General features: G+C 45.0%; 2 protein-coding genes across 6 annotated transcripts in view; one reads left to right on the forward strand and one right to left on the reverse strand.

Moving 5' to 3' along the window:
* DYNC2LI1 (dynein cytoplasmic 2 light intermediate chain 1) overlaps window positions 1–12,406 on the forward strand; it is a 65,734-nt gene extending 53,328 nt beyond the window's left edge. For all 5 annotated transcript variants that reach the window (XM_073564205.1, XM_073564204.1, XM_073564208.1 and 2 more), the window contains exon 13: window positions 11,334–12,406. In XM_073564205.1, coding sequence (XP_073420306.1) covers window positions 11,334–11,405 — 72 coding nt within the window. In that variant the 3' untranslated portion in view covers window positions 11,406–12,406. The remainder of the gene's footprint in view (window positions 1–11,333) is intronic.
* A 2,503-nt stretch (window positions 12,407–14,909) lies between these two features.
* ABCG5 (ATP binding cassette subfamily G member 5) overlaps window positions 14,910–24,661 on the reverse strand; it is a 52,901-nt gene continuing 43,149 nt past the window's right edge. The window contains exons 8-13 of the mRNA XM_073564203.1: window positions 23,191–23,404; window positions 21,939–22,144; window positions 20,579–20,717; window positions 20,292–20,477; window positions 17,806–17,918; window positions 14,910–16,335 (exon numbers count right to left, since the gene is read on the reverse strand). Of these exons, the coding sequence (XP_073420304.1) occupies window positions 16,145–16,335; window positions 17,806–17,918; window positions 20,292–20,477; window positions 20,579–20,717; window positions 21,939–22,144; window positions 23,191–23,404 (1,049 nt within the window). The 3' untranslated portion in view covers window positions 14,910–16,144. The remainder of the gene's footprint in view (window positions 16,336–17,805; window positions 17,919–20,291; window positions 20,478–20,578; window positions 20,718–21,938; window positions 22,145–23,190; window positions 23,405–24,661) is intronic.

The following is a 24,661-nucleotide window of genomic DNA, read 5'->3' on the forward strand; positions in this document are numbered from 1 at the left end:
AGGGTGGATGCTAAACTTGCCCAAGTCCAAACTCATACCAGATCAGGTGCAGGAGTATTTGGGGATAACACTAAATTCAATCGAACAGAAATGTTATCTGCCACAGAGAAAGGTTCAAAAAATGACACAAATGACATCCCAAATGATAACCTCCCCAAACACTACCTTTAAGAAAAGCGATGTCACTGTTAGGATCCATGACAGCCTGCATGCCAGCAGTTCAGTGGGCTCAGAGCTATATGCGGGAGTTACAATGGGAAATACTAGACGCAAACACTTCCCTACATGGGAATTTAGACACGCAGTTAAACATCTCACCAGAGACAAAACATTCCTTGAAGTGGTGGACAAATCCAGCCAACCTAGTCAAGGGGGTTCCTTGGACATTGCCGGCAACAAAGATCCTAACCACAGACGCAAGCCCCTGGGGGTGGGGTGCACATCTAGACAACCAAGTGGCACAGGGGGCCTGGTACCAGGGAAGAGAGTCTGCTTCCTCAAATATGAGGGAGCTGCTGGCAGTAAAACTAGCTCTCAATCATTTTCTGGACTCCCTTCGTTCCCATCACACAAGAGTCTTCTCAGACAACCAGGTAGTGGTGGCATACCTAAACCACCAGGGAGGCACCAGATCTCGACCTCTGATGGAGGTAACAAAATCCATCTTCCAACTGGCAGAGCACAATCTACAATCCTTGACAGCCCTCCACATAAAAGGTGCAGAAAATCAAACGGCGGACTTTTTAAGCAGGACACGTCTAAAACAGGGGGAGTGGGAACTAAGCCAGTTAATCTTCAATCAAATCGTGAAACTCTGGGGCCGGCCACAATTAGACTTATTTGCGAACAGTCAGAACCGGAAGCTGGAAACCTTCTGCTCGATCGATCCCCGGGGGGGCCCAGTAGCCCTAGACGCTTTCACGATACCCTGGGATTATCATCTGGCCTACGCCTTCCCCCCAATATCGCTCATTCCCTTAGTACTGAGGAAAATACGGGAGGACAAGGCAACAGTAGTGGTAATAGCGCCCTTCTGGCCACGGAGAATATGGTTTTCCTGGCTGAGAATGTCCGTGACAGACCCCTGGGTCCTACCAGAAAATCCAGACCTGTTATGCCAGGGTCCAGTTTATCACCCACACATAAAAAACCTACACCTGACAGCTTTGGCTTTTGAGAGGGAGCTCCTACGCAACAGGGGCTTCTCATCAAACTTGGTAACCACGCTACTACAGAGTAGAAAGCCAGTAACCACCAAGGCATATGGCAAAGTGTGGAAAAAATTCATGTCCGTGTCAGGCTCCGACCCAACAGGCGAAATCCCTGTAGATAAAATTCTGGAATTCCTGCAAAGGGGGTTGGAGAAGGGGTTAGCTACCAGCACCTTAAAAGTACAGGTGGCGGCCTTGGGAGCTTTGTATAACCACGATCTAGCTAAAAATAGATTGGTTAAGAGATTCATTAGAGCCTCAAGTAGATCTAGACCGATCTCTCTACATACCACCCCATCCTGGGATCTAAACCTAGTGTTAAATGCTCTAACCAAACCTCCCTTCGAACCCCTAACGGAAATTCCCTTAAAAATATTGTCACTTAAGACCTCCATCCTAGTGGCCTTAACTTCTGCCCGCCGCGTTAGTGACATACAAGCTTTGTCGGCCCACTCACCCTTCACACAAATCCTGGATGATAGGATAATTCTTAGAACTGATCCAGCGTATCTCCCCAAAGTGTCGTCACACTTTCATAGGACTCAGGAAATCTCCCTACCCTCTTTTTGTCCCGATCCCAAAAACAAAACAGAAGCGATGTTACACACTTTAGATGTAAAAAGATGCCTGGTCCAATATTTGACAACCACAAGGGAATTTAGGAAGGATAGGGCTCTGTTTGTCTGTTTTCAGGGTCCTCGGAAGGGGCAGAAGGCATCGAAGTCCACACTAGCGAGGTGGATAAGAGAAGCCATCACCTTATCCTAATCCTCCGGCGGGGCGGCCATCCCAGAGGACATAAGGGCCCATTCAACCAGGGCAGTGGCATCATCCTGGGCAGAGAAGGCCGGCGCTTCAATAGATCAGATATGTAGAGCTGCCACTTGGTCTTCCCCCTCTACATTTTTCAAACATTACCGTCTAGACTTGACCTCCTCTTCAGATCTCACCTTTGGTAAAAGGGTTCTGGAGGCGGTGGTCCTTCCCTAGATGTACAATCTTTGTAATTCTCTCCGTGGTGCCGTCATGGGGGAAAGAGAAAATCGTAGTTACTTACCGATAACGGTATTTCTCTGATCCCATGACAGCACCCGTACATCCCCTCCCTTTCACACACACACAGGTGTGCACGTTAGAGTGAGTTAGTTAACTTAGTACTTAGCCACACGGTGCCTCTATTAAGCTTAAGTTGATTAATTTTGGATTTTTTATAACCATTTGAGTTGCAGCTGAAAGTTCTGTGTAATGCTCTGTAAACCAACTGATGTGGGAGAGAGGTACCGCCTTTTTCATCTGTAGGTTTCCTGTCCCTGAGGGCGGATCCCTCACTCTCCGTGGTGCCGTCATGGGTGGGATCAGAGAAATATCGTTATCGGTAAGTAACTACGATTTTTCACTGGAAATCATATATACTGTGTGTGCCAAGTTTCTATATTCATATGATTACGGACTAGGATCCTACTTGTTGCACCACCACTTTATAGCTGTGCTAAACGGTTTTGTGTTGGCAGGCACAATATGGCCGGGAAAGAGAAGACACACACTTTTCTCTAGGCTGCATGCGCTTCTTGTAGGGCCCCGTTTCCACGAGCGCAGAGCGCCAAAGTGTGCGAGGCCTGCGACTCCGAACGCACCCAGGAGCCCCCCTCGGCAACTGAATCCAGAGAGCCGAATCCTCCGGAATGGGCGCTATCATTGTCCCAGTCTATGGCCTTCCTTACAAAGGCGATCGAGTCCCTTCACGCCCCAAAGGGAGGCAAGGATAGTGGCTCATTTATCTGGGAAGGGTCCTCCACCTCACAGGAACCTTTGGCCTGCAGGGGCCGCTCCCATGCCAGACAGAGGCAAAGGAAACGAACCCGTACGAGGTCTCCCGGCCTATCCGGTGCCTCGGCATCGGGGAGTTAAGCATCACGCTCCCCTTCACCAGCGAGCAGGAGCGGGCAGAGTTTGGATCGTGACTCAGACGAGCCACTTGATCTAGATACCCCGGGATGCCGGGAGACAGTGGACAGCCTCATTGAAGCTGTCAATCAAACCCTGGGGATTGAAGATAATGCTACCATGGCCGCAAGCCATAAGGTAGCCTTTAAGCGGGCCAAGCACCCGCATAGTGTTTGGCACTCACCCAGAATTTGAGGATATAGTGCAGCGCCACAGAGAACGCCCAGACAGGCGCTTCTCGGGCCAAAAGTCTATAGAGGCACTGCCCCGGAACTCTGTAAGAAATGGGCGGAATCCCCAGTGGTGGACCCGCCAGTGTCGCGCCTGGCCTCGGAGTCCGTGTTGTCGGTGCCTAGCGGCTCGTCCATTAAGGACCCCATGGGTCGGCTCATAGAGAGCTTGGCACGATCAGTTTTTGAGGCATCAGGTTCGGCGCTAGCCCCCTCGTTCGCGGCGACGTGGGTAGCCAAGGCCATGATGTCATGTTCAGAGTCTTTGAATAACGCCTTGCAGGATAGAGACCTACCTGCGGAGGTGTCTAAGGTCGCAAGTCAGATTGCTATGGCTGGAGACTACTTAATTAATGCTTCTTTGGATGCGGCTAATTGTGCGGCATTTGCAGCCGCTAACGTGGTAGCCATTAGGAGAGCCCTCTGGTTGATAACTTGGCAAGCCGATTCAATTTCCAAGAAGTCCTTGACTTCCTTGCCCTATCAGGGAGGCCGCCTGTTCGGGGAGAAGTTGGATCGGCTCATCTCCGATGCGACAGGAGGGAAAAGCAGCTTCCTCCTGCAGCAAAAGGCGAAACAGCCTTTTCACCAGGTTCCGACACGTTTTCGAGCCTTTCGCAACACCAGATGGATGGCAGCAGCCAGTTCGGCAGGCCCACCTCGCTCCAACCAGGATAGGGAGCGACAGGTCTCATATAGACCCATTCCGGTGGGAAGGATGCGCGCTCGCCAGGTCGAGAGGAGCCAGGGCCCAGAGACCCTCAGCCAAATGACTCGGAGCCCTTGGTAGGCGACATTATCAGGGTGGGCGGCCGCCTGCTCTTGTTTCGCCATATCTGGGCCGAGGTAGCACACGACTTATGGGTTGTGGAACTGGTGACTTCAGGGTACAAAATAGAGTTCATCATGTACCCTCCAACACGGTTTTTTCTCTCCCGACTTCCCAAGGTGGAGCCCCGGGCGAAAGCGCTGCTAGGGGCCATCAATTCACTCCAAAACAACGGAGTCATTGTCCCCGTACCAGACTACGAAAAAGCTCAGGGTTTTTATTCCAATCTGTTCGCGGTCCCCAAAAAGGACGGGACAGTCAGACCAGTTTTGGACCTGAAGCTCCTAAACAGGTTCATCAGAGTCAAACATTTCAGGATGGAATCTCTCCGTTCTGTTATATCAGCCATGGAGCAGGGAGAGTACTTAGCCTCGATCGACATCCAGGATGCCTACCTGCACGTTCCCATTTTTCCTCCGCATCAAAAGTTTCTTCGGTTCGCCATCAATGGTCGACACTTTCAATTTGCAGCACTCCCATTCGGGATAGCCACCGCACCCAGAGTGTTCACAAAGGTTATGGCAGTCGTGATGGCCGTCTTACACTCGCGGGGCATAGTCGTCATACTTAGACGACCTCTTGGTGAAGGGTCCCTCATTTCGGGCATGCAAGGAGAATGTCAGCATTACACTGGGTACACTCTCCCGCTTAGGTTGGTTGGTCAACAGGAAGAAATCATCTCTGGTCCCAGCTGGGAGGATTGCTTTTCTAGGAATGATCTTCGATACCTCCCAAGGGTTGGTAATTCTCCCTCAAAACAAAGCCCTGGCGCTCTGGCAAGGAGTCCAGAAGCTCCAGCAGCCGGTCCCTCACACCATTCAGTTTGGGATGAGGATACTAGGGAAGATGGTGGCAGCAATGGAAGCTATTCCGTTTGCCCAATTTCATCTTCGACCCCTACAGCACGCTCTCTTGTCAGCATGGGACAAGAACCTGTTCACCCTCGATCAGCGGTGCCGGCTATCCTCTCAGGTCAGGCAATCACTAGAGTGGTGGACGACCAGATCCTCCCTTCTTCAGGGGAAACCGTTTCCCCCAGACCACTGACTAGTGGTCACGACTGACGCCAGTCTCCTCGGCTGGGGAGCAGTTTTTCGCCACCACACGGCCCAGGGCCAGTGGTCGCAGCAGGAAGCTCGTCTCCCGATCAACTTGTTGGAAATATGAGCGATCTGGCAGGCGCTGCAGCATTTCTAGCACCTCCTAGCAGGACGGCCCATTCGGATACAGTCAGACAACGCCACGGCGGTGGCTTATGTAAATCATCAAGGGGGCACGCGCAGCAGGGCAACCATGCGCAAGATAGCACATGTGCTTCATTGGGCCGAGAAGAACCAGTCGGTAATTTCGGCAGTCTACATCCCAGGCATAGAAAATTGGGCAGCGGACTTCCTCAGCCGACTAAGAGGTCATGGCTGGGGAATGGGCCCTGCACCCCGAGGTCTTCCAGCAAATTTGCCAACGGTGGGGAACACCGGATGTGGATCTGATGGCGTCCAGAATGAATGCTAAGGTGCCTGTGTTCGTCGCTCGGTCACGAGACCCACGAGCGTTCGGGGTGGATGCGTTGGTCCTACCATGGAACCAGTTTCGCCTTCCATACCTGTTTCCCCCGTTGCCATTGCTTCCGAGGGTCGTCAGGAAGATCAAAGCAGAGGGGGTTCCAGCAATTCTGCTGGCACCAGACTGGCCCCGACGGGCATGGTACGCAGATCTTGTGCGGCTGCTCACCAACGTCCCATGGCGACTGCCAGAGCGCCCAAATCTACTGCACCAGGGACCGATCTTCCACCCGAACTCGGGCCCCGTGTTTGACGGCATGGCCGTTGAATCTTGGATTCTAACGCAAGCAGGGTTTGAGTGTAAAGTGGTCGCTACAATGGTTAGCGCCAGGAAACCGACCTCGGCGAAAATCTACCACCACACCTGGAGAGTTTTCTTCACTTGGTGTCGAGAGCGGGGTTGTTCGCCCCTGACATTCTCTATTCCTAATATCTTGGCCTTTCTTCAGTCAGGCCTAGACTCGGGGCTGGCCCCGAGCTCTCTTAGGAGACAGATATCGGCGTTGTCCGTCCTTTTCCAGCGGAAGATTGCTACTAATATGCAGGTGAAGACTTTCATCCAGGGAGTCTCTCATTTAGTACCTCCCTTTAAGGCGCCAATCGGTACCTGGGACCTTAACCTGGTCCTGAGTGTCCTGCAAGAAGCTCCTTTTGAGGCGCTACAGGATATTTCTTTATCATTCCTCTCTTGGAAGGTGGTATTTTCGGTAGCCATTACCTCTGTGAGGCGAGTGTCGGAGTTGGCGGCTCTGTCTTGCCGAGCACCTTTTCTCGCTTTCCACAAGGATAAGGTGGTGCTTAGACCAGCTCCCCCCTTTCTTCCAAAGGTGGTGTCCTCTTTTCACATCAATGAGGATATTGTCTTGCCTTCGTTCTGTCCGGCACCGGTGCATCGCGTGGAGAAAGCTCTTCACACCTTAGACCTGGTGAGAGCACTCAGGAGGTACGTGTCGCGGACGGCACCTTTTCGCCAGACGGATACGCTGTTCGTGCTCCCTGAGGGGCGCAGGAGGGGACTCGCGGCCTCAAATGCGACCATAGCCAGATGGATCCGTTTATCTATTCAGGAGGCCTATCGCATTAGAGGTGCGCCAGTTCCATCAGGGATCAAATCGCACTCTACTCGGGCAATGGGCGGCGCTTCGGCATCAGGCCTCGGCGGAACAGGTATGCAAGGCAGCGACCTGGTCCAGCCTGCACACATTTACTAAACATTACAGTATCCATACTCAGGCTTCGGCGGATGTGAGCCTGGGTAGAAAGATTCTCCAAGCAGCAGTGGCGCACCTTTGAACAAAGAGGTGCATGCAGCTTGGATCGGTGAGTCAATCTCCCACCCAGGGACTGCTTTAGGACGTCCCACAGTACCTGTGTCCCCTAATGAGGCGAAGGAGAAACATGGATTTTTGTGAGTACTCACCGTAAAATCCTTTTCTCCGAGACGCTCATTGGGGGACACAGCACCCACCCTATTAGCCAAGTTGGCTCTAGTTTAATTAATGTGTATTTCTTTTGTGAATATCAGGGTGGTGTTTTTCTTTGCCAGACATATTGTTTTCTGCATTAAGGCTGATTGTTATTGTTCTACTGCTTTTGCATTAAACTGGCTTCCGCCCGCAATCGGGGCGAGAGTTTATACGGCGGGGGAGGAGCTAACTTTGTGTTGTTTGCCTAGTGTCAGCCTCCAGATGGCGGTAGCATACACCCACAGTACCTGTGTCCCCCAATGAGCGTATCGGAGAAAAGGATTTTACAGTGAGTACTCACAAAAATCCATGTTTTTTCGGGGCAGAGATAGGCCGCTGTCAGACTCCGCTATCATAAAGAGCACAGGGGCACTCAGCCGAGCCCAGGAGCCAAACGCTCCTGTCGAGGGGACATAGCTAGAGGATGAATGATCGTTTGGCCGACAGCTGTCTAATGTGTACAGGCACCTATGAAGAACAGCCATTGGAGGCTCCTCAACAGGATCTGTCATAAATGTTGAGTCCCCAATCTCCATTCCTACTGAAGACCAAATAGATATTATACTAAAATTTACTGGTACTTCCAATAAATATTTGCAAAAACCGAAGGAACAATGGAAGCTCAATTACCATAAAAAATGGATTTTTATTTAGTATATGCAACAATGCAAATTTTATATAGTTTCATCATAAAAGACAAATTTTATTTATTAAATGCAACAATGCCGATTAAAAGCGGGTAACACCAATACAACAAAATTGCTGCACAAATATCCTATGGTATAGATAGATGATGCATTCCCTGCATAGATGTATGCCCAGAAATGAAAAAAAGTTGTTCTTGATAGAGAGTGCAAAAAAGGTTATTTTACCAAAAATGTTCAAAAGACTAGCCTACATGACCAAATCCTTATAAAATGTTTATAAAATGTTTTAAATTACTTGCACAGAGTAACTTAACACCGTAGGTCTCAGTTCAGGCACTCCCAGCAATCACGAGTAAGGGGGGCCTGAGTTTCCTGAATGCACACCCCCCACTTCATTTAAAGACTGGAGGATTGGCACAGATAGTTAAGCTCTGTTCTCGGTTGCCTCTGTCAGTTTCATAGATTATATGTAAAGTGGCAGCGCACGTTTGCGTCCTATTCCATTCAAGGGGGGATCCTGTTACTGTGATCGGTTGACTGCGGGCATCAGCTCATCAACTATCCTTCAGATAATTGCAATCTTGGTAAACTCCTTTAACACCTTCCTGACATCTGTTGAATATATAGTGAATCTCTGGTGCATGTGTATAGAGTGGGCTTGGGAGTTGAGCCTGCTGCATACAAGTCAGGTGGTGGCTGTGTTATACAGATTGCACCTGCTTCTGCCAGCAGCGATCAGAGCTAGCTCAAAACACTGCTGTATAAAAGCCAGCCTCTGACAGCATCACCTAAGTATTGCAATCCGAGACGGGTCACCACTACCGCTGTGACGCTATGACCAGTGAAGGCCCCAATTGCCGGCATCTTTGTACTGCTTTGAGTGGCTGGAATTAATAGATCATTTTACTGTATACTGCAATACTTCAGTATATATTGTAAGGTAAGACAATTGGAGGTTAAATTCCTCTAAGGTAATTAAAAAAATAAAGTAAAAAATGAATAAAAAAAAATTTTTTTTTAACTATTAAAACAAAAAATATAAAACTAAAATGATAAGAGTTGAAATCAGTCCATTTTCTTCCCCAGTACAAAAATTTAAAAAAATAAAATCAGAGAAATAAACACTTTGTATCGTCACATCCACAAAAATCCTATCTATGAAAATACCAAAATGATGAAGCTATAAAGAAACAAATAATTGCAATGTCAGAATTGCTGTTCTTGGACACTGCACATCACCCCCACCCCCCAGAAAATGGAAAAAAAAAGTGATCCAACTAGACATGCATGGTTTTGTCTGCTACAGTTAAACTGAGTGAGGCCGTGCACGTCTAGTCGGAATATGGCCAGAATCGTGCATATTGCATGCATGTGGTCACATGACCGCCTAGTCTCGCGACGGCACCTGAAAGCTGTACATTTTACGATAAAATGAATGCTGTCGTTCAAAATTACAACTCATCCAGCATTAAACAAGTCCTCATATGGCCATATCATTATAAAAGTTAAAAAAAAAAGTTATGGATTTTGAAAGGGAAGGAAAAAAAGTAAAAGTAAAAAAAAACAAAACTAAAAAAACATTCCGCTCATGATGGGGTTAATAGCCATAAAGTGCCCCTCTACAGGTACCGAGGTACTTTCCTTGAGCTCTGCCTCTTGGGCAAAAGTCGTATATTGGCGGTAGATGTTACATCTCACTGGTAATTCCCGGGGTTGCTGCCCTTTGCTCTGTCCTGGCTGCTCTTCCAGACATCTCTGGAGCTTGGCACTCCTTATACCTATTCTTGGGTTTCATGCTGATATGTCATTCTGGGCTTGAATATTGTACAATTACTGTATCTTATCACAGTGAGATATGACTATCTTCAGCGGTGAACTACTGCTGTCCTTTACCGAGATCCCCGTTAACCTCAGTAATATGTGAAGAGTGAAAATCCATTTTTCATGTCTTTTTAAAGGGGCAGTGACCATAGAAATTGTCAAATGAAGTAAACCAAAGATAAATGAACCCACAGTGATTGTCAGTCTGTGGGATTTTATTAATATTCCTGAAACAAACTGAATTGTAGGAATATTGCAGAAAACTTGGGGCTGCCCGCTATTAAAAACTAGAGCTGAGCCTTCTGTGGCCACTAAACGAGACCTCTGCAAACCTCCTACATGCTGGAGTCCATGGCTCCTCTTTTGACCAACTTGGTGCCACATCACTATTGTGTGACATGGCACCAGGACAGCTAATCGGAGAGGAGCTACATATGTCGACAGGTAGGAGACGGATCACAGGGCTCTCATCCAATGGTCACGGAATACTGACCTGTCCGCTCGACCACGGTCCTGCAAATTTATTTGCTTACATCTATTGGAAAGGTTTTAAAAATGGGATAAAGGCAGTTCTAAAATAATATAGGAAAACATGTTCACCTACTGGACCCCCACCATTCCTCTGTATTGGTACTTGTGTACTCTGCCGCCATCTTCACCTTCCATCTGGGGCGGTCTGGTGACCGGTGAAGCCAAACATTGTCTTCTGTTTTTCAGCAGCGATCATCCATATGAGACAGAAGAAACTGCCTCCTGAGTCTTTCTTTATTTTGAATCAGACATAACATGACCACTGCAGCTGACCGCAGCCACTGATTGGCTGCAGCAGTCACCTGACACTCCCACCTGAAGCAGAAGCCAAGAGAGCAATAGGACAACAGTAGCGGTAGTGAGGATCAGCATGGGTCCAACAGGTTAATTTTTTTTTTATGTTAACACCTCCATGAGTCCATATTTGAAACCCTTTTAGTGGACAACCCCTTTAAGTTCCTTCTAGTTTCTTTTATGTTTGGCTGGCAGAATGTTGGTGGTGCAGCTTATTCCTAAGTCTTCTATTGTAGAAAAATCCGCAAGGAAGGCGTCTACCTGTAGTTGGTGGTCCTTTTAGAAAAAAAACTGTTCCTTTAAGAGAATAAAGTATATGGATTATGCCTTACCCTGTGTATAGGTGATGACGTGCTGATTAATGTGGGTCTGACTGTTATCCTCCAACCCTGAGAATGGGTCTCTGCGGAGCCCCATCTGAATGGAGCGTCAATTGGCCTTTTGCACCACCGCTCCATTCATTCTCTATGGGACTGCCAGAAATAGGTGAGCGTGTGCTATCTCATAAACCATGAATGGAGCGGTGGCGCATATGTCCATTCACCACTCCACCATTCAGATGGGGCTCTGCAGAGCTCTATTCCAGGGACTGGATGATATCCCAGCACTCGGACCCCCCCACTGATCAGCAATATCACCCATCCGATGGATAGGTGAACATTTTTAAAGACGAGGATAACAATTTCAATATCGATTAAGATGTTTATTGCTTTTCCTGACTGTAAAGCGCTGTTAAATATGTTAGTGAAATACTTGTTTAGTGAACTCCGGATACAATATTATTTTACTATTTTGTAGGAACTAGAGCAGTACAAAAGGAATGCTGACAAGTCATGGAAATCGATGAGTCTCGGACTTCACCCACGATAAATTAAATTATTTTTTATTTATTACATTCAGGTTATTTTTTTATATAAATGTGTGATTAAATAAAAAATTGTATGTTTTACATGTAAATACAATAAAAATACTATATACAGCGTAATGATTATGTTGCTTTGTCGAATACCCATTGAGTTTTAATAGGAACCCATCCTTCGAGGGAACCTGGACTGTCCCCAAAAGCTGTTAAATTGCAGATATGGGGTTAATCTGTAGGTTAATAGTATTAAAATGGTAATTCTGTACAGGTGCGCTAGTGAGCGAACTGTCAATCAATGTGCCGGGGCGTGGTTACAGCTGCCGCTCACTGTATTCTGAGCAGTGACTGAAGCCACACCTCTATGACTGAAAGCCGGCGGCTCCAGGGAGGAATAAAATACATTTTCCCCCACAGCCGTGCTTTCAGTTGGGTCTCCAGTCATCATTGTAGGTAATTGTAATCTGCAGGTTCATAGCGTTTTGGGACCTGACAGGTTCCCTTTAAAGGGAATATATCACTGTATTTTGTTCGGTACATAATTATCAGGGCAGCTATGTTGGCTGAGACCTTTTCATACAATAAAGATGGCTGTTGATTCTGCCTCCGAGTGTACACAGCACAAGCTGAAAAGTGATCTGTGGAAAACATGGAGTGTCTGCTTTTTATATAGTTATTGGCATGTAAAAAAAAAAAAATTATTTTAATGCAAGAATTTACCTGTTTCTGATTGCATGATCTGTCTTACTTTGGAAAGTGCACATGATGGTTTGCCACAAAGTGAAATATCAGTGCTGTAAAAGTTTCTCCTGGGATAGCAGCACATTGTAGAATTTGACCAAAGCTTATTTTTTATACTCCGTGATTCAGTTTTTCTTTCTGTATGGCACAAACATTAAATCACACCTTTATTTATCAGGTGAATTTAAAATGTAATTGTTTTTTCAGGAAACGTTTCAGAATAAGCTGTTATGTGTACATGAGGAAATAAAAGATTTGATCCAGTAAAAAATGTTTTGGTTTTTTTTTCTAGTCACTAAAAGTCTACCTGAAATGTCCATCTTCTAAAATATCGTTTTTAGGCCGGTGATCTGTGCAGATTTAATTTTTTTTAATAGATAATTTTTTATTGCTATAGCTCCACATTCAATATCACTATCAGTCCTGACCGCTCCATTTCTAACTTTTGGTTTGAAACAGGAGAGAATGTTCTGTTTGACACGTGACCAATGTGTGTTAAGGAGGCTGGCTGACTGGCTTATTTCAGTACCTAAGCCAGCCCCGTTCTCTGTCTACGCATTGGTCAGAGACTTGTGGTCAGTGCATGACAACTCTGCTTGGGATTCGTTTGCTGGGCACAGACGTTACCTGCGGCCTAGAACAACATAGGTGGATGAAAAAAAAAAATGGTGTGGGGGCACATACATCACAATTGTCATTTTGCCTCATAAATAATACTTTTACTTTATGTATTGAAGTAGGATAAAAGTAAAATAAATTTTTTTATAAATACTTTGAAATTTACAACATTAGTGGCGCATTTGATGAGTATCAATAATAATAAAAAAACACAATTATCTGTTTGTACACATGCCCCTACACATGCCCACAAACTGTACATTTCACTACAAATTGTTGTAATGTTTTCCGCCTGTACAAGCCACACACCCAAACCTGATATGGTAAAACCACATTTGGATTTCAGACCCACAGCATAAACTACTATATATATGGCCTCCCTACCAGAGGGCACATTGTTATGTCACACCGTGTAGGAGATATTGGTTGCCTGCCATGAAGAAAACCGATCACGAGGAATGTAGGATCCCTGGTAGGTTAGACTTTTAAGGCCATGTAACCATAGACCACCCCAGCGGGCTCTTTCCCAGCGCCTCGGTAATTGACATCTCTTGCCCTCATGTATACATGAGAGACAGTGACGTAACTAGAGGTTGATCAATCCCAGTCCAATATTTGGACCTGTGACCCCACCTGCTCAGATGTATAGGCTCTTGTAGCGTTTTAGACACTAGGACATATGTGTTCGTCCCCCCATATAAAGATGTACCCCTTCCTGGTATAATATCACCCATCCTGACTCCTTTTTGGTATAATGTTCCTGTGGCGCCCCCACGAGTACGGTCGCCACAGTGGCATTACTTCCCTCCTGGGGAGTGTGATGTCATGCTTGGAAGCAATGGAATGCTCTATCAGGTAATTCCAGCGCACAGCACGGTTCCTATTCTGGGCCAGCAGAGGGAGCTCTGAGCCAAACTGCTGAGGAGCTGCTCTCTGTGGTCAGGAAGAAGTTAGTTCGTGCAGAGAGAGGGAAGAGTGTGGATGTGTGGAGGCGAGCTGGGGATTGAGCAGGAGTCAAGCTCACCCCTAAGCTGAAGCGCATTGACCGAACCCCGACGTCCGAGGCTGTGTGGATACTAAAGGTCCCACAGCAGAAACCGGAGGAACAAGAGGCTGTAAATGCTCTGTTCCCACCTAAGACTCGAGGACACAGCAGCAACGTGTGTGAGCCAGAGAGAGAAGGCTACAGCTGCCTGCCATATGAGTGGAGTTCTAAGTGAGGGCAAGCAAGAGGAACTTGAGTGTAATCCATAACTACAAGTACTTCAGATTAGCTCTAGAAATGAGACTACACAACCCATCTGCATAGAGAGATTCCCAAGTTGCTTCCAGGCTGACCAACTCCTGTACCATCTGTGATCTGAATCCTGGACTGTACCTTCAGTAAAAGGTAAAAGAAACTGCACTCTGTTGTGTTCTTTGAATCCTTCCTGCTACCCCTTCAGCACTGCTACATCTGTGTCTAAACACTACATCCTCTACCTTAACATCTACTACTACTTCCCTGGGACTACAGCTCTGCCTGTGGAGAGCTTTACTAACTGCTGTATCATGCCATCTGTCCCAGAGGATCTGCACTGCAGCACTGGTCACCTCCCTTCTGACCAGAAACCAAAGGTGGCGTCATGAATTATCTACCTATAAACTTTATTCAGGTTCATTCCACCTATTTTACATGGACACCCAGGGCCACGGACCGGGTCACTGCCACCGTGACCTATCCCTTTAAGACACCGGCCCGGTACCGAGTAACCCCACAGCCCTGGTGGTGCTCCATACATAATAATGTCCTCCATTTTGGCCCCTTCCAATAATAATATCCCCCATCCTGGCCCCTTCCTATAATAATGTCCTCCATTCTTGCCCCTTCCTATAATAATATCCCCTATCCTGGCCCCTTTTTGGTATAATGTCCCCCATCCTATCCCCTCTTGCTATAATAATGTTCCCCATCTTGGCACCTTTCTGGTATAATGTTCCCCATCCTGAGCCTCCCAACTGCTGAATTTCAACAACTTATCCTTTTGTTCGGCGAAGCTTCTGGTATTAGAGTCTTGCAGCTGTTCTCTCTAAAAGAATCCAGGAGCGCTAGGCCAAGTATGGGGGACTCGAGAGAGATAGCTATGAACAGGTTAATCGTTTGGCAGACAGCTCACTAATGTTTATTTAGGGACTTTATTGTAAGAATATTTGCAATGAAATGTCATAGTTGAATGAATTATCAATAAATTCACAATTTCCCTTTTAATAATCGCCGTTCCAGCTGAGAAATGGTTCCCTTCATTGTCCATGTGAAGTCTTGGGTTATGAAATGGATCCAAAATGTTCAAGAGCGCCAATCTGAGCTAAGATTTCTGAATTTATAACTTAACACTTTGATCAGACATTTACTACGTGATTTAATTTGCATTGTTTGTTATTCACTTTCTGGCGTTGATAGAAAAAAATAAAAAAATCGATTCCAATAATTGGAGTCTACTCACTAGAATGGGGTCCGAATGGCTCAAGATTAAGTTGAAGGATGGCTGTTTTTAGGAACACGAAATGTAAAAAAATGGTCAAAATGTGAAAGAAAATATCCAGGAAAAAAAGTATCTTCCCTCTGGGAGAACTACCCCTCATCTCATCTTCAAAACAGCCAAACATGGCTATTAGGCAATTTGCTGCAGCAGGGGCCTCTCCCTCTGCCTCTACCCTGGCTGCAGCAAGGGCCTCTCTGCCCTGGCTACAGCAGGGGCCTCTCCCTCTGCCCTGGCTGCAGCAGGAGCTTCTCCCTCTGCCCTGGCTGCAGCAGGAGCCTCTCCCTCTGCCCGGGCTGCAGCAACGGCCTCTCCCTCTGCCCTGGCTACAGCAGGAGACTCTCCCTCTGCTCTGGCTGCAGTAGGAGCTTCTCCCTCTGCCCTGGCTGCAGCAGGAGCCTCTCCCTCTGCCCGGGCTGCAGCAATGGCCTCTGCCCTGGCTACAGCAGGAACTTCTCCCTCTGCCCTGGTTGCAGCAGGAGCCTCTCCCTCTGCCTGGGCTCCAGCAGGGGCTTCTCCCTCTGCCTTGGCTGCAGCAGGAGCTTCTCCCTCTGCCCTGGCTGCAGCAGGAGACTCTGCCCTGGATGTAGCAGGAGACTCTCCCTCTGCCCTGGCTGCAGTAGGCGGGCGGGAAAACTAAACCCTATGCTTTTAAAAATCAGAGATTTGTAGACCGTTACCCTGTGTACTCTACAGGAATTCTATAAAACAATTTAGGGATCATTTGGAACATCCTGCTGATATCCAAATTTATGTGTCAATCTTTTGTTCACTTTTGTCACTCATTTCTAGATTCAGAGTTCCTTTATTAATATTAGCAGCAGTAATGAAATGTAGCTCGATCACAATCCCAGCGATTTTCCCACAGAGGCCTATCTACGAACCAAAATGTCTCTTATTTTGAAACTTATTATGCAGCCAATGACCATCGCAGGAACGAAGGCGTAGAGCATGAGAAAGTCGAATGTGATTCTGGAAGCAGCTCCCGGGTAAGTGTTCTCAATGAAATCGTTGCCATTAGTGAACGGACAGTGACTGTTGGGTTCTGTATTGTTTGCACCCCCTGTGGAATAGAAATATTACGGAATAATAACTGATAAATGTTTTTCAATAGATCACTGCAGTCAATGTGTCCTGAAATTGTAAAGTATCTAATTAACAGTTGATCTTTTTTTTTGCTGTAAATTAAACACTATATGGACAAAAGTATTGGGTCACACGTATTAATAATTGATTTTAGGTTTTTCACTCTCAGTCCCATTGCCCCCGATGTATAATATGTGGCCCATCTCCATGCCGTTTGCCTATACTAACGTGGGACAGAATGTAAAGAGCTCACATATACCAACGCAGTCCTGTAATAGGAGCAATTGGTGTAACAAAAGGTCATGACATGTCTTTCCTCCTAAATCTTCCCCCATCACCTCTGAGCGATATTATTGAGAAGTTGAAGGAACCGCAGCAACTCGGCCACGAAGTGGAGGCCATGTAAAGTCACCAAGTTCTAAGGGGCAGAGACCAGAAAAGTCAGCAACGCTCTACTGACTCCATAACTGCCGGATCCAAACCTCCTCTGGTATTAACATCAGTACAAACTCTGTGCCCAGCTGAAAACTTTATGAGGAGCTGTATGCAGCCTTACATCACTAAGTACAATGCCAAGTAGTGATGTAGTGGTGTAATGTCACCATCGCTGGATTTCTTTATCAGGCATTTGATAGATGAGTTTGGTCTTGGTGAATGCCAGGAAAATGTTACCTGCCTGACGGCATTATGCCAGCTGACGGAGGAGGGATAATACCATGGGATCATTTCTCAAGGGTCGGTCACAGCCCCTTTTTTCCGGTGAAGGTAAATAATAATACTTCAACCTACAGAGACTTTTTTTTTACAATTATATCTTACAACTTTGTGGAAACAGTTTGGGCAAGACCCTTTTTTTTGTTCCCCATGACTGTGCCCAATGCACAAGGTTTAGAAAGACATGGTTGGGGGAGTTTGGTGTCGAAGGACATGACCGGCCAGGCAGAGCTCTGATCTCAACCCCATCCAACACCGTGGGATAAACTAGAATGGAGATTATCCTCCAACATCAGTGTTTGGCCTTGCAAGTGCTCTTCTGGATGAATGAGCACAAATTCTCAGTCCAAAATCTTATAGACAACCTTCCCAGAAGAATGAGAGCTGTTATAGGAGGGCGACTCCATATTACTATCTAGGGATTTAGGATGGGATGTAATAAAAGCTCCCATAGGTTCAATGTGGGGGTGTCACAATAGATTTGTCTATAGAGTGTAAGCAACATTATGTCCAACATATTCTGGACATTATTACTATAGAAAGCAAAATGGCTCCCTGTTGATGGTGAAACATCAGTCCGCCATCAGAACCCTCATCCTCATAGTCTTTCCATCTCTATAAGGAAAGTGACTGACCTGAGAGATTCAGTCTACATAATACACACATTTATTTCATATCTCTTGATTCATATATTTAGTATCAATAATAACCTATACGATTAACTATAACTCACCGCAAGTGAACTCCAAGTCTTGGAACTCATTCACCACCATAAGTTCACATGAATATCTCTGGTAGGTGATATAGCTTAGAAGCTGGAACACCCGAGGCATCTCTTGTAAACTCCTGAAATAAATATATACAGTAAGGATTTTCTCTTCATTTTGGGTATTAACCCCTTCGCACCACAGTCTGTATTGGCGTTTCTGACCGGGCCCAATTTTTCAAATCTGATACATGTCACTTTATGTGGTAATTACTCTGGAAGGCTTCTGCATATCCCAGTGATACTGAGAATGGTTTTTCATGACACATTTTACTTTATGTTAGTAATAAATTTAGGTTATTATGAGTACAAGGGCCAGCTTTCTTCTGAGACCGCACTGTCCATCGTCAGAGAGGAAGGTGGGGGTATGAAAATTTAGAAGACTGAATGGTTCACTGAAGCTGCTCAGCCATGCCAAGGGTGCACCCTGCATCCTAATTAGCATCCGAGAAGACTGTTTATTGCACAGCAGAGGGACTGATCTGTACAATAAAGATATGACTTGTATACATGCTAAGTCCCCAATATGACTGTGTGCTTAGATTAAATTGTCTTTTGGGGGTGACAGACTCCCTTTAAATGTTTAGCAGCAATTTCTCATTTTTTCAAGGATGTTTCCAAAATTTATTTAATTTAGAAGTAACTGAGGGACGTACAGTGGTGAAAAGAATTATTGGATGCACTGCTGATTTTGCAACTTTTTCCACCTATAAAGAATGGGGAGGTCTGTAATTGTTATCTTAGGTAAACTTCAACTGTGAGACACAGAATCTTAAAAAAAATCCAGAAAATCATTGTATGATTTTTACATAATTAATTTGCATTTTATTGCATGAATTAAGTATTTGACACAATAGAAAAATAGAACTTGATATATATGGATATATGGTACAGAAACTTTTGTTTGCAATTACATACGTTTCCTGTAGCTCTTGACTAAGTTTGCATACACTGCAGCAGGGATTTTGGCCCACTCCTCCATATAGATCTTCTCCAGATCTTTCAGGTTTCAGGGCTGTTGCTGGGCAACATTGAGTTTCAGCTCCCTCCAAAGATTTTCTTTTGGGTTCAGGTCTGGAGACTGGCTAGGCCACTCCAGGACTTGAAATTCTTCTTACTGAGCCACTCCTTCATTGCCCTGGTAGTATGTTTCAGTTCATCGTCATGCTGGAAGACCCAACCATGACCCATCTTTAGTGCTCTTACTGAGGGAAGGAGGTTGTTCTCCAAAATCCCGTGATACATGACCCCATGCATCCTCCCTTCAATACGGTGAAGTTGTCATGCCCCCTTTGCAGACAAGTACCCCCAAAGTATGATGTTTCCCCACCATGCTTCATAGTTGGAACGGTGTTCTTGGGGCTGTACATATTCGTCTTCTTCCTCAAAATATAGCTAGTGGAGTTGATACCTAAAAGTTCTGTTTTTGTCTCATCTGACCACATGACCTTCTCCCAAGCCTCCTCTGGATCGTCCAGATGGTCATTGGCAAACTGCAAACGGACCTGGACATGTGCTGGCATGAGCAGGGGGACCTTGTGTGCCCTGCATGATTTTAATCCTTGACAGCGTAATGTGTTACGAACGGTAATGTTTGTGGTCCCAGCTCTCTTCAGGTCATTGACCAGGTCCTCCTGTGTAGTTCTGGGCTGATTCCTGACCTCTCACAGAATCATCCTTCCCCACGAGGTGAGATCTTGCAAGGAGCCCAAGACTGAGCAAGATTGACAGTCATCTTGTGCTTCTTCCATTTTCTAATAATTGTACCAACAGTTGCCTTCTCACCAAGCATCTTGTCTATTGTCCTGCAGCCCATCCCAACCTTTTGAAGGTCAACTATTTTGTTCCTAGTGTCCTTAGACAGCTCTTTCGTCTTGGCCATGGTGGAGAGGTTGGAGTGTGATTGATTGAGTGTGTGGACCGGTGTCTTTTATACTAGTAACAAGTTCAAGCAAGTGCAATTAATCCATGTAATGAGTGCAGAGTAGGAGGGCTTCTTAAAGAAAAACTTAACAGGTCTATGAGAGCCAGAATTCTTGCTGGTTGGTAGGTGATCAAATACTTATTTCATGCTATAAAATGCAATTTAGTTATTTAAAAATCACACAATGTGATTTTCTGTTTTTTATTTTTAGATTCTCTCAGAGTTGAAGTGTACCTATGATAAAAATTACAGTCCTCTCCATTCTTTGTAGGTGGAAAAACTTGCAAAATCGGCAGTGTATAAAATACTTGTTTTCTCCACTGTAAATGGCAAAACTGTGAGCTTGGATTTATTAAACTGTTGAAGTGCATAAGTCTCTTGTTCTGGCTATCAGTGGGGTCTCAGTTATGAGATCAACACCGATCTAAAAATGATCACCAATTCTAAGTGATCATTTTTGTAGGCTGCAGTACTGCTTTAATTGACTTGGTAAAAAATATAATGCCATAACGTGGCAGTAGAATTTCACCTTAATAGTCCTGATCCCACAAGGATCCCAGCAATGTTCAGCAAAGCTACTCCAGCATTGACAATATTAGGATTGTCCACGATTCCAAGGACGGCAAGAGCTAGGAATTCACCCATCAGATGTGGAGCAAAAGCTGCACCCAGAAAAACTCCGAACCTCACGATCTCTGGATTTAGTCCTACTACCCTGCAGTACGAGCATAAAGTCAGACGAGGATATGTAAGTTATATGCTTCAGATTTAATGTTTATGTAGAAGGTATGGGGAAAAAAAAAACAAACAACTTACCAATAAATGAAAGCTCCAAATATGGCAATGCTGAGGAAGCTGAATGGAAGGACGTGGAAAACGTAAGCCAGAAGCATTTGCCACTTCTGGTATAAACCATCCTTGCTCTCCTGGTCGCTGATTGCACGTAGAGCTGGGACTGTACAAATGACAGAGACACATTTACTGATTATTTTAAATGGGATTCTGGAAGGAAAACACAATAATGGCTTGTCCAAATCCTCCTGGGACCCCAACTGATTCACCTGATTGATTTGGGCTGAGCTGCAGTACCGTTGGGTCGTGCTGCAGTGCCTCCATAACATTGAAGCTATCACAGTGATTTGAGCTCCACAGCACCTTCGTTCTCGTGATCAATGAGGGTCCTAGAGTCAGACCCCCACCTTTCATATATGCTGATGGCCTTTTCTAGGGAACAGCCATCTGTGTTTTCTTTTAAACTCCCATCAAGCTTCATACACAAGGAAACAGCATTGTACTTATAGGCTGTTGAAGTGTAACCGCTTATAAACCCATACATGCCGAGTATCCCAATTTACCTTGGACAATTGTTGCCAAAGGAGTGTCTCTTATGCTAACCCTGCCCCAGAGTGAATGTTTTTTTTCGGTGGGGGGTGGACTTTGTGGTCGAGCTTAAAGGTGTTTGACATTGAAAACAAGTGAACATGATAATCATGTGGGTCCGACCACTGGGGCCCACACCAATCAGCAGAATTGGGAACATTAACCCCAGTTTGAATGGAGCCACAGTGCCCATACTCAACCAACGCCCTATTAATTTCATATGGAGCTGCCGAGCGCTGCGCTCGCCTTCTTCCGACAGCCCTATAGAGAATGAATATAGAGGCGGTCAGGCATCTGCATGGCTGCTCTTTTCTAACGGGGAAAGATGGGTTCCATTCTACCAATCAGTGTGGGTCCTAGCGGTCAGACCCCCTCCGATCAATATTATATCATGATAACTTGTTTTCACTGGACAACTTCTTAACATGACACCATTTTATATATTAAAGGGGTTGTCCATTACTCTTATTTTAATAAATCCCCATTATAATATCAGTAGTGGCTGTGCCAAGAACTGTAACCCATCTCCTATTCAACTGACTAGGATCTGAGCTGCAGTTTTCAGCAACAGGCATAAAGGGCAGTGCTGCTCCACTCTGGAAACCCTTTACATTCTGCCGTCACTGGAGTCAATACCACCTGATTGTAGCATTTCCAGGTGTAGGACTCCCACTGATCTGATACTGGTGATCTCTCTGAAGGATTGCGTCATCAATATCAAGGTACATGACAACCCCTTTAAAATGTTAGGTTGTAGTTTTACTTGCTTACTAAGTGTAAAATATTAGCGACTCACATAATGCGACTGCATTAAGCAGCCCTGTGTATGACGTTCCTCCCAGACACTGATAAATGATTCCCACACGATCCTGCACGGCTCCTTTTAGCACATCATTATTTAAGCGAATGAGAAAAAATGCAATAAAAAGTGCAAATATTAAATTTTGGGAAAGCCGCATGATAATGCCAATCTTATTCCTGGAAAGATTTCTCACAGTTCTCCTAAAGACAGAAAGTAAAACAGAGACAAAGTATTATTAATGTTCTTTAGTAAAATACAATATTTTAAGGAGACTGTCCGGGTTAAAAAAATAAACAGGTTTTCATATACGGTACCTAATTAAAGATTCCTGAGATTATAAAGGGGGATCACAGTGTAATACCACATTTTCCCTGTGGAGACACTGTGGGGAAATGGAACACCACAGATAACAGATCGTTTTTGGGGATCCTTGCAGGGGAACACCTGTGATAAGGCTTAGGACTGGCCCACAGCAAAACCGGAGAATCTCCCGGTAGGCCCCTCACATGAGCAGTGCTTGGCACAATACACTGGATGCACTATATGCAGACAAAGGCAACATGCAACAACATGTCATTTATTTAACAAACTACCAATTTACATATTTTATGAAAGTTTAGGCTCATACTACATAAAAGGGCAGCAGCAAACCACATAGTATCCTCGTTCTCCAACAGTATTTGCCTGTAGCTGAAGAGTGGGGCCTTAGGCTGGTTTCACACTTGCATGCGTTTTTTTCCCTATACTTTAACATATGTGCGCATACACACGCGTTTGTATGCGCATGCGTTTTTTTGTAGTGTGCGCTCGGGCGCACAAAATGCATCCTGTTGCATTTTTTGTGCGTCCGACTTGCCCCAAAAAAACGCATGCGCACGCAATGCGTTTTTTTACAGCAAAACACCCATTCTAGTCTATGGGTGCGCATACGTGCGCATTGTAATGCGCACGTATGCACAAAAAAAGCATGCTTTTTTTAAAAAAAAAAAAATGCTCCAAAACCCGCACACAAACGCATGATGCGTTTTTTTCATGCATTTGTGTGCGCATAAAACGCGCAGCAAAAAAACGCAAGTGTGAAAGTAGCCTTAGAAAAAGGTTACTGGTGCTCCTTGGTATCCCAGTCTAACACTGCTTGTGATCACCTTATTGTCAAAGGATTCTTTTAAGGCTATGTTCACATTGAGTTTTTGAGGAAGACAAATCTAAAAAAATAAAATCTGATATAAAACACTAAATACCAGACCTGAATAAGACCACAAGCTTGGATATTTCATTTGGTGTCTCTTTCCGCTTGAAAGGTATCTTTTGCTGCTCTTTGGATTTTTTTGATGAGTCGATATACTCCAGCGTGGTCTGAAACTGCTCCGAGTCTCTGTAGGCGCCTATAATGGCGTGCACCCTGCCGTATGTTTCCATTTCACGCTCTTTGGTCCTCGTGTCCACAGATGTAAGGTCCACTAGAAAGAAGAAGTTAAAGAATTAGATGTTTTTACTAAATATATCCTAAGTAGGGTGGATTGAATAGCTTCGGATAATTGCTTACCCGAATAGTTATAGCAGTTACCAAATAGCTGCATCAGTAGCCTGGATAACTGGAGCGCTACCGATAATCAGCGGTTCAGCTCCGCAGCTGCATGTGTCGCGGCTGTGTGACAGTCACAACACATGCATGGAGATCCTGTCCTATGTGTGTACACGAGGAATACCACTATTTCTGACTATTATATGACTTAGATCCTGCATTTGTGGATCAGTTTTCCCCATGTGTTTCTCTGCTTCTCCTGTTCTCCAAAAACTTCTATAAATAGCTGTAATCTGATCCCTCAGTGAGTTGAAAATCTGTCTACACTGAAGTCAGATTAGAGCAGTGAATTCAAAGAAATAATAAGCAGAAAAATAATTACTTTTCCTTGATAAGATATATTACAAAGCTCGTTGTCTTCACTTGTACTGTTAATTCATTAAAATAATTCAAGATTTATGCAAACACTGAAAACATTCAATCTAAACTATGTTGCTGCTCAATAATATGTACTTACAAAAAATGAAATTTCAGTCATCGCACCTTGGAGTTATTCACACTTAGGAGGTGCTGGTCAGCTTTTCCTTTATAGATAAATAGATATGGAATAGATACAGGTGCTTCTCACAAAATTAGAATATCATCAAAAAGTTAATTTATTTCAGTTCTTCAATACAAAAAGTGAAATTCATATATTATATAGAGTACAGAGTGATCTATTTCAAGTGTTTATTTCTGTTATGATTATGGCTTACAGCCAATAAAAACCCAAAAGTCATTATCTCAGTAAGTTAGAATAATTAACAAAAAAACACCTGCAAAGGCTTCCTAAGTGTTTAGAAAGGTCCCGTAGTCTGTATCAGTAGCTCCACAATCATGGGGAAGACTTCTGACTTGACAGATGTCCACAAGGCAGTCATTGACACACTCCACAAGGAGGGTAAGCCACAAAAGGTCATTGCTAAAGAAGCAGGCTGTTCACAGAGTGCTGTATCCAAGCATATTAATGGAAAGTTGAGTGGAAGGAAAAAGTGTGATAGAAAAAGGTGCAAAAGCAACCGGGATAACCGCAGCCTTGAAAGGATTGTTAAGAAAAGGCCATTCAAAAATTTGGGGGAGATTCACAAGGAGCGGACTGCTGCTAGAGTCATTGCTTCAAGAGCCACCACACACAGAGGTATCCAAGACATGG

This window comes from Dendrobates tinctorius, unplaced genomic scaffold, assembly GCF_039654945.1.
Source record: "Dendrobates tinctorius isolate UK_male_01 unplaced genomic scaffold, ASM3965494v1 ptg000434l, whole genome shotgun sequence".
Lineage (NCBI taxonomy): Eukaryota > Metazoa > Chordata > Amphibia > Anura > Dendrobatidae > Dendrobates > Dendrobates tinctorius.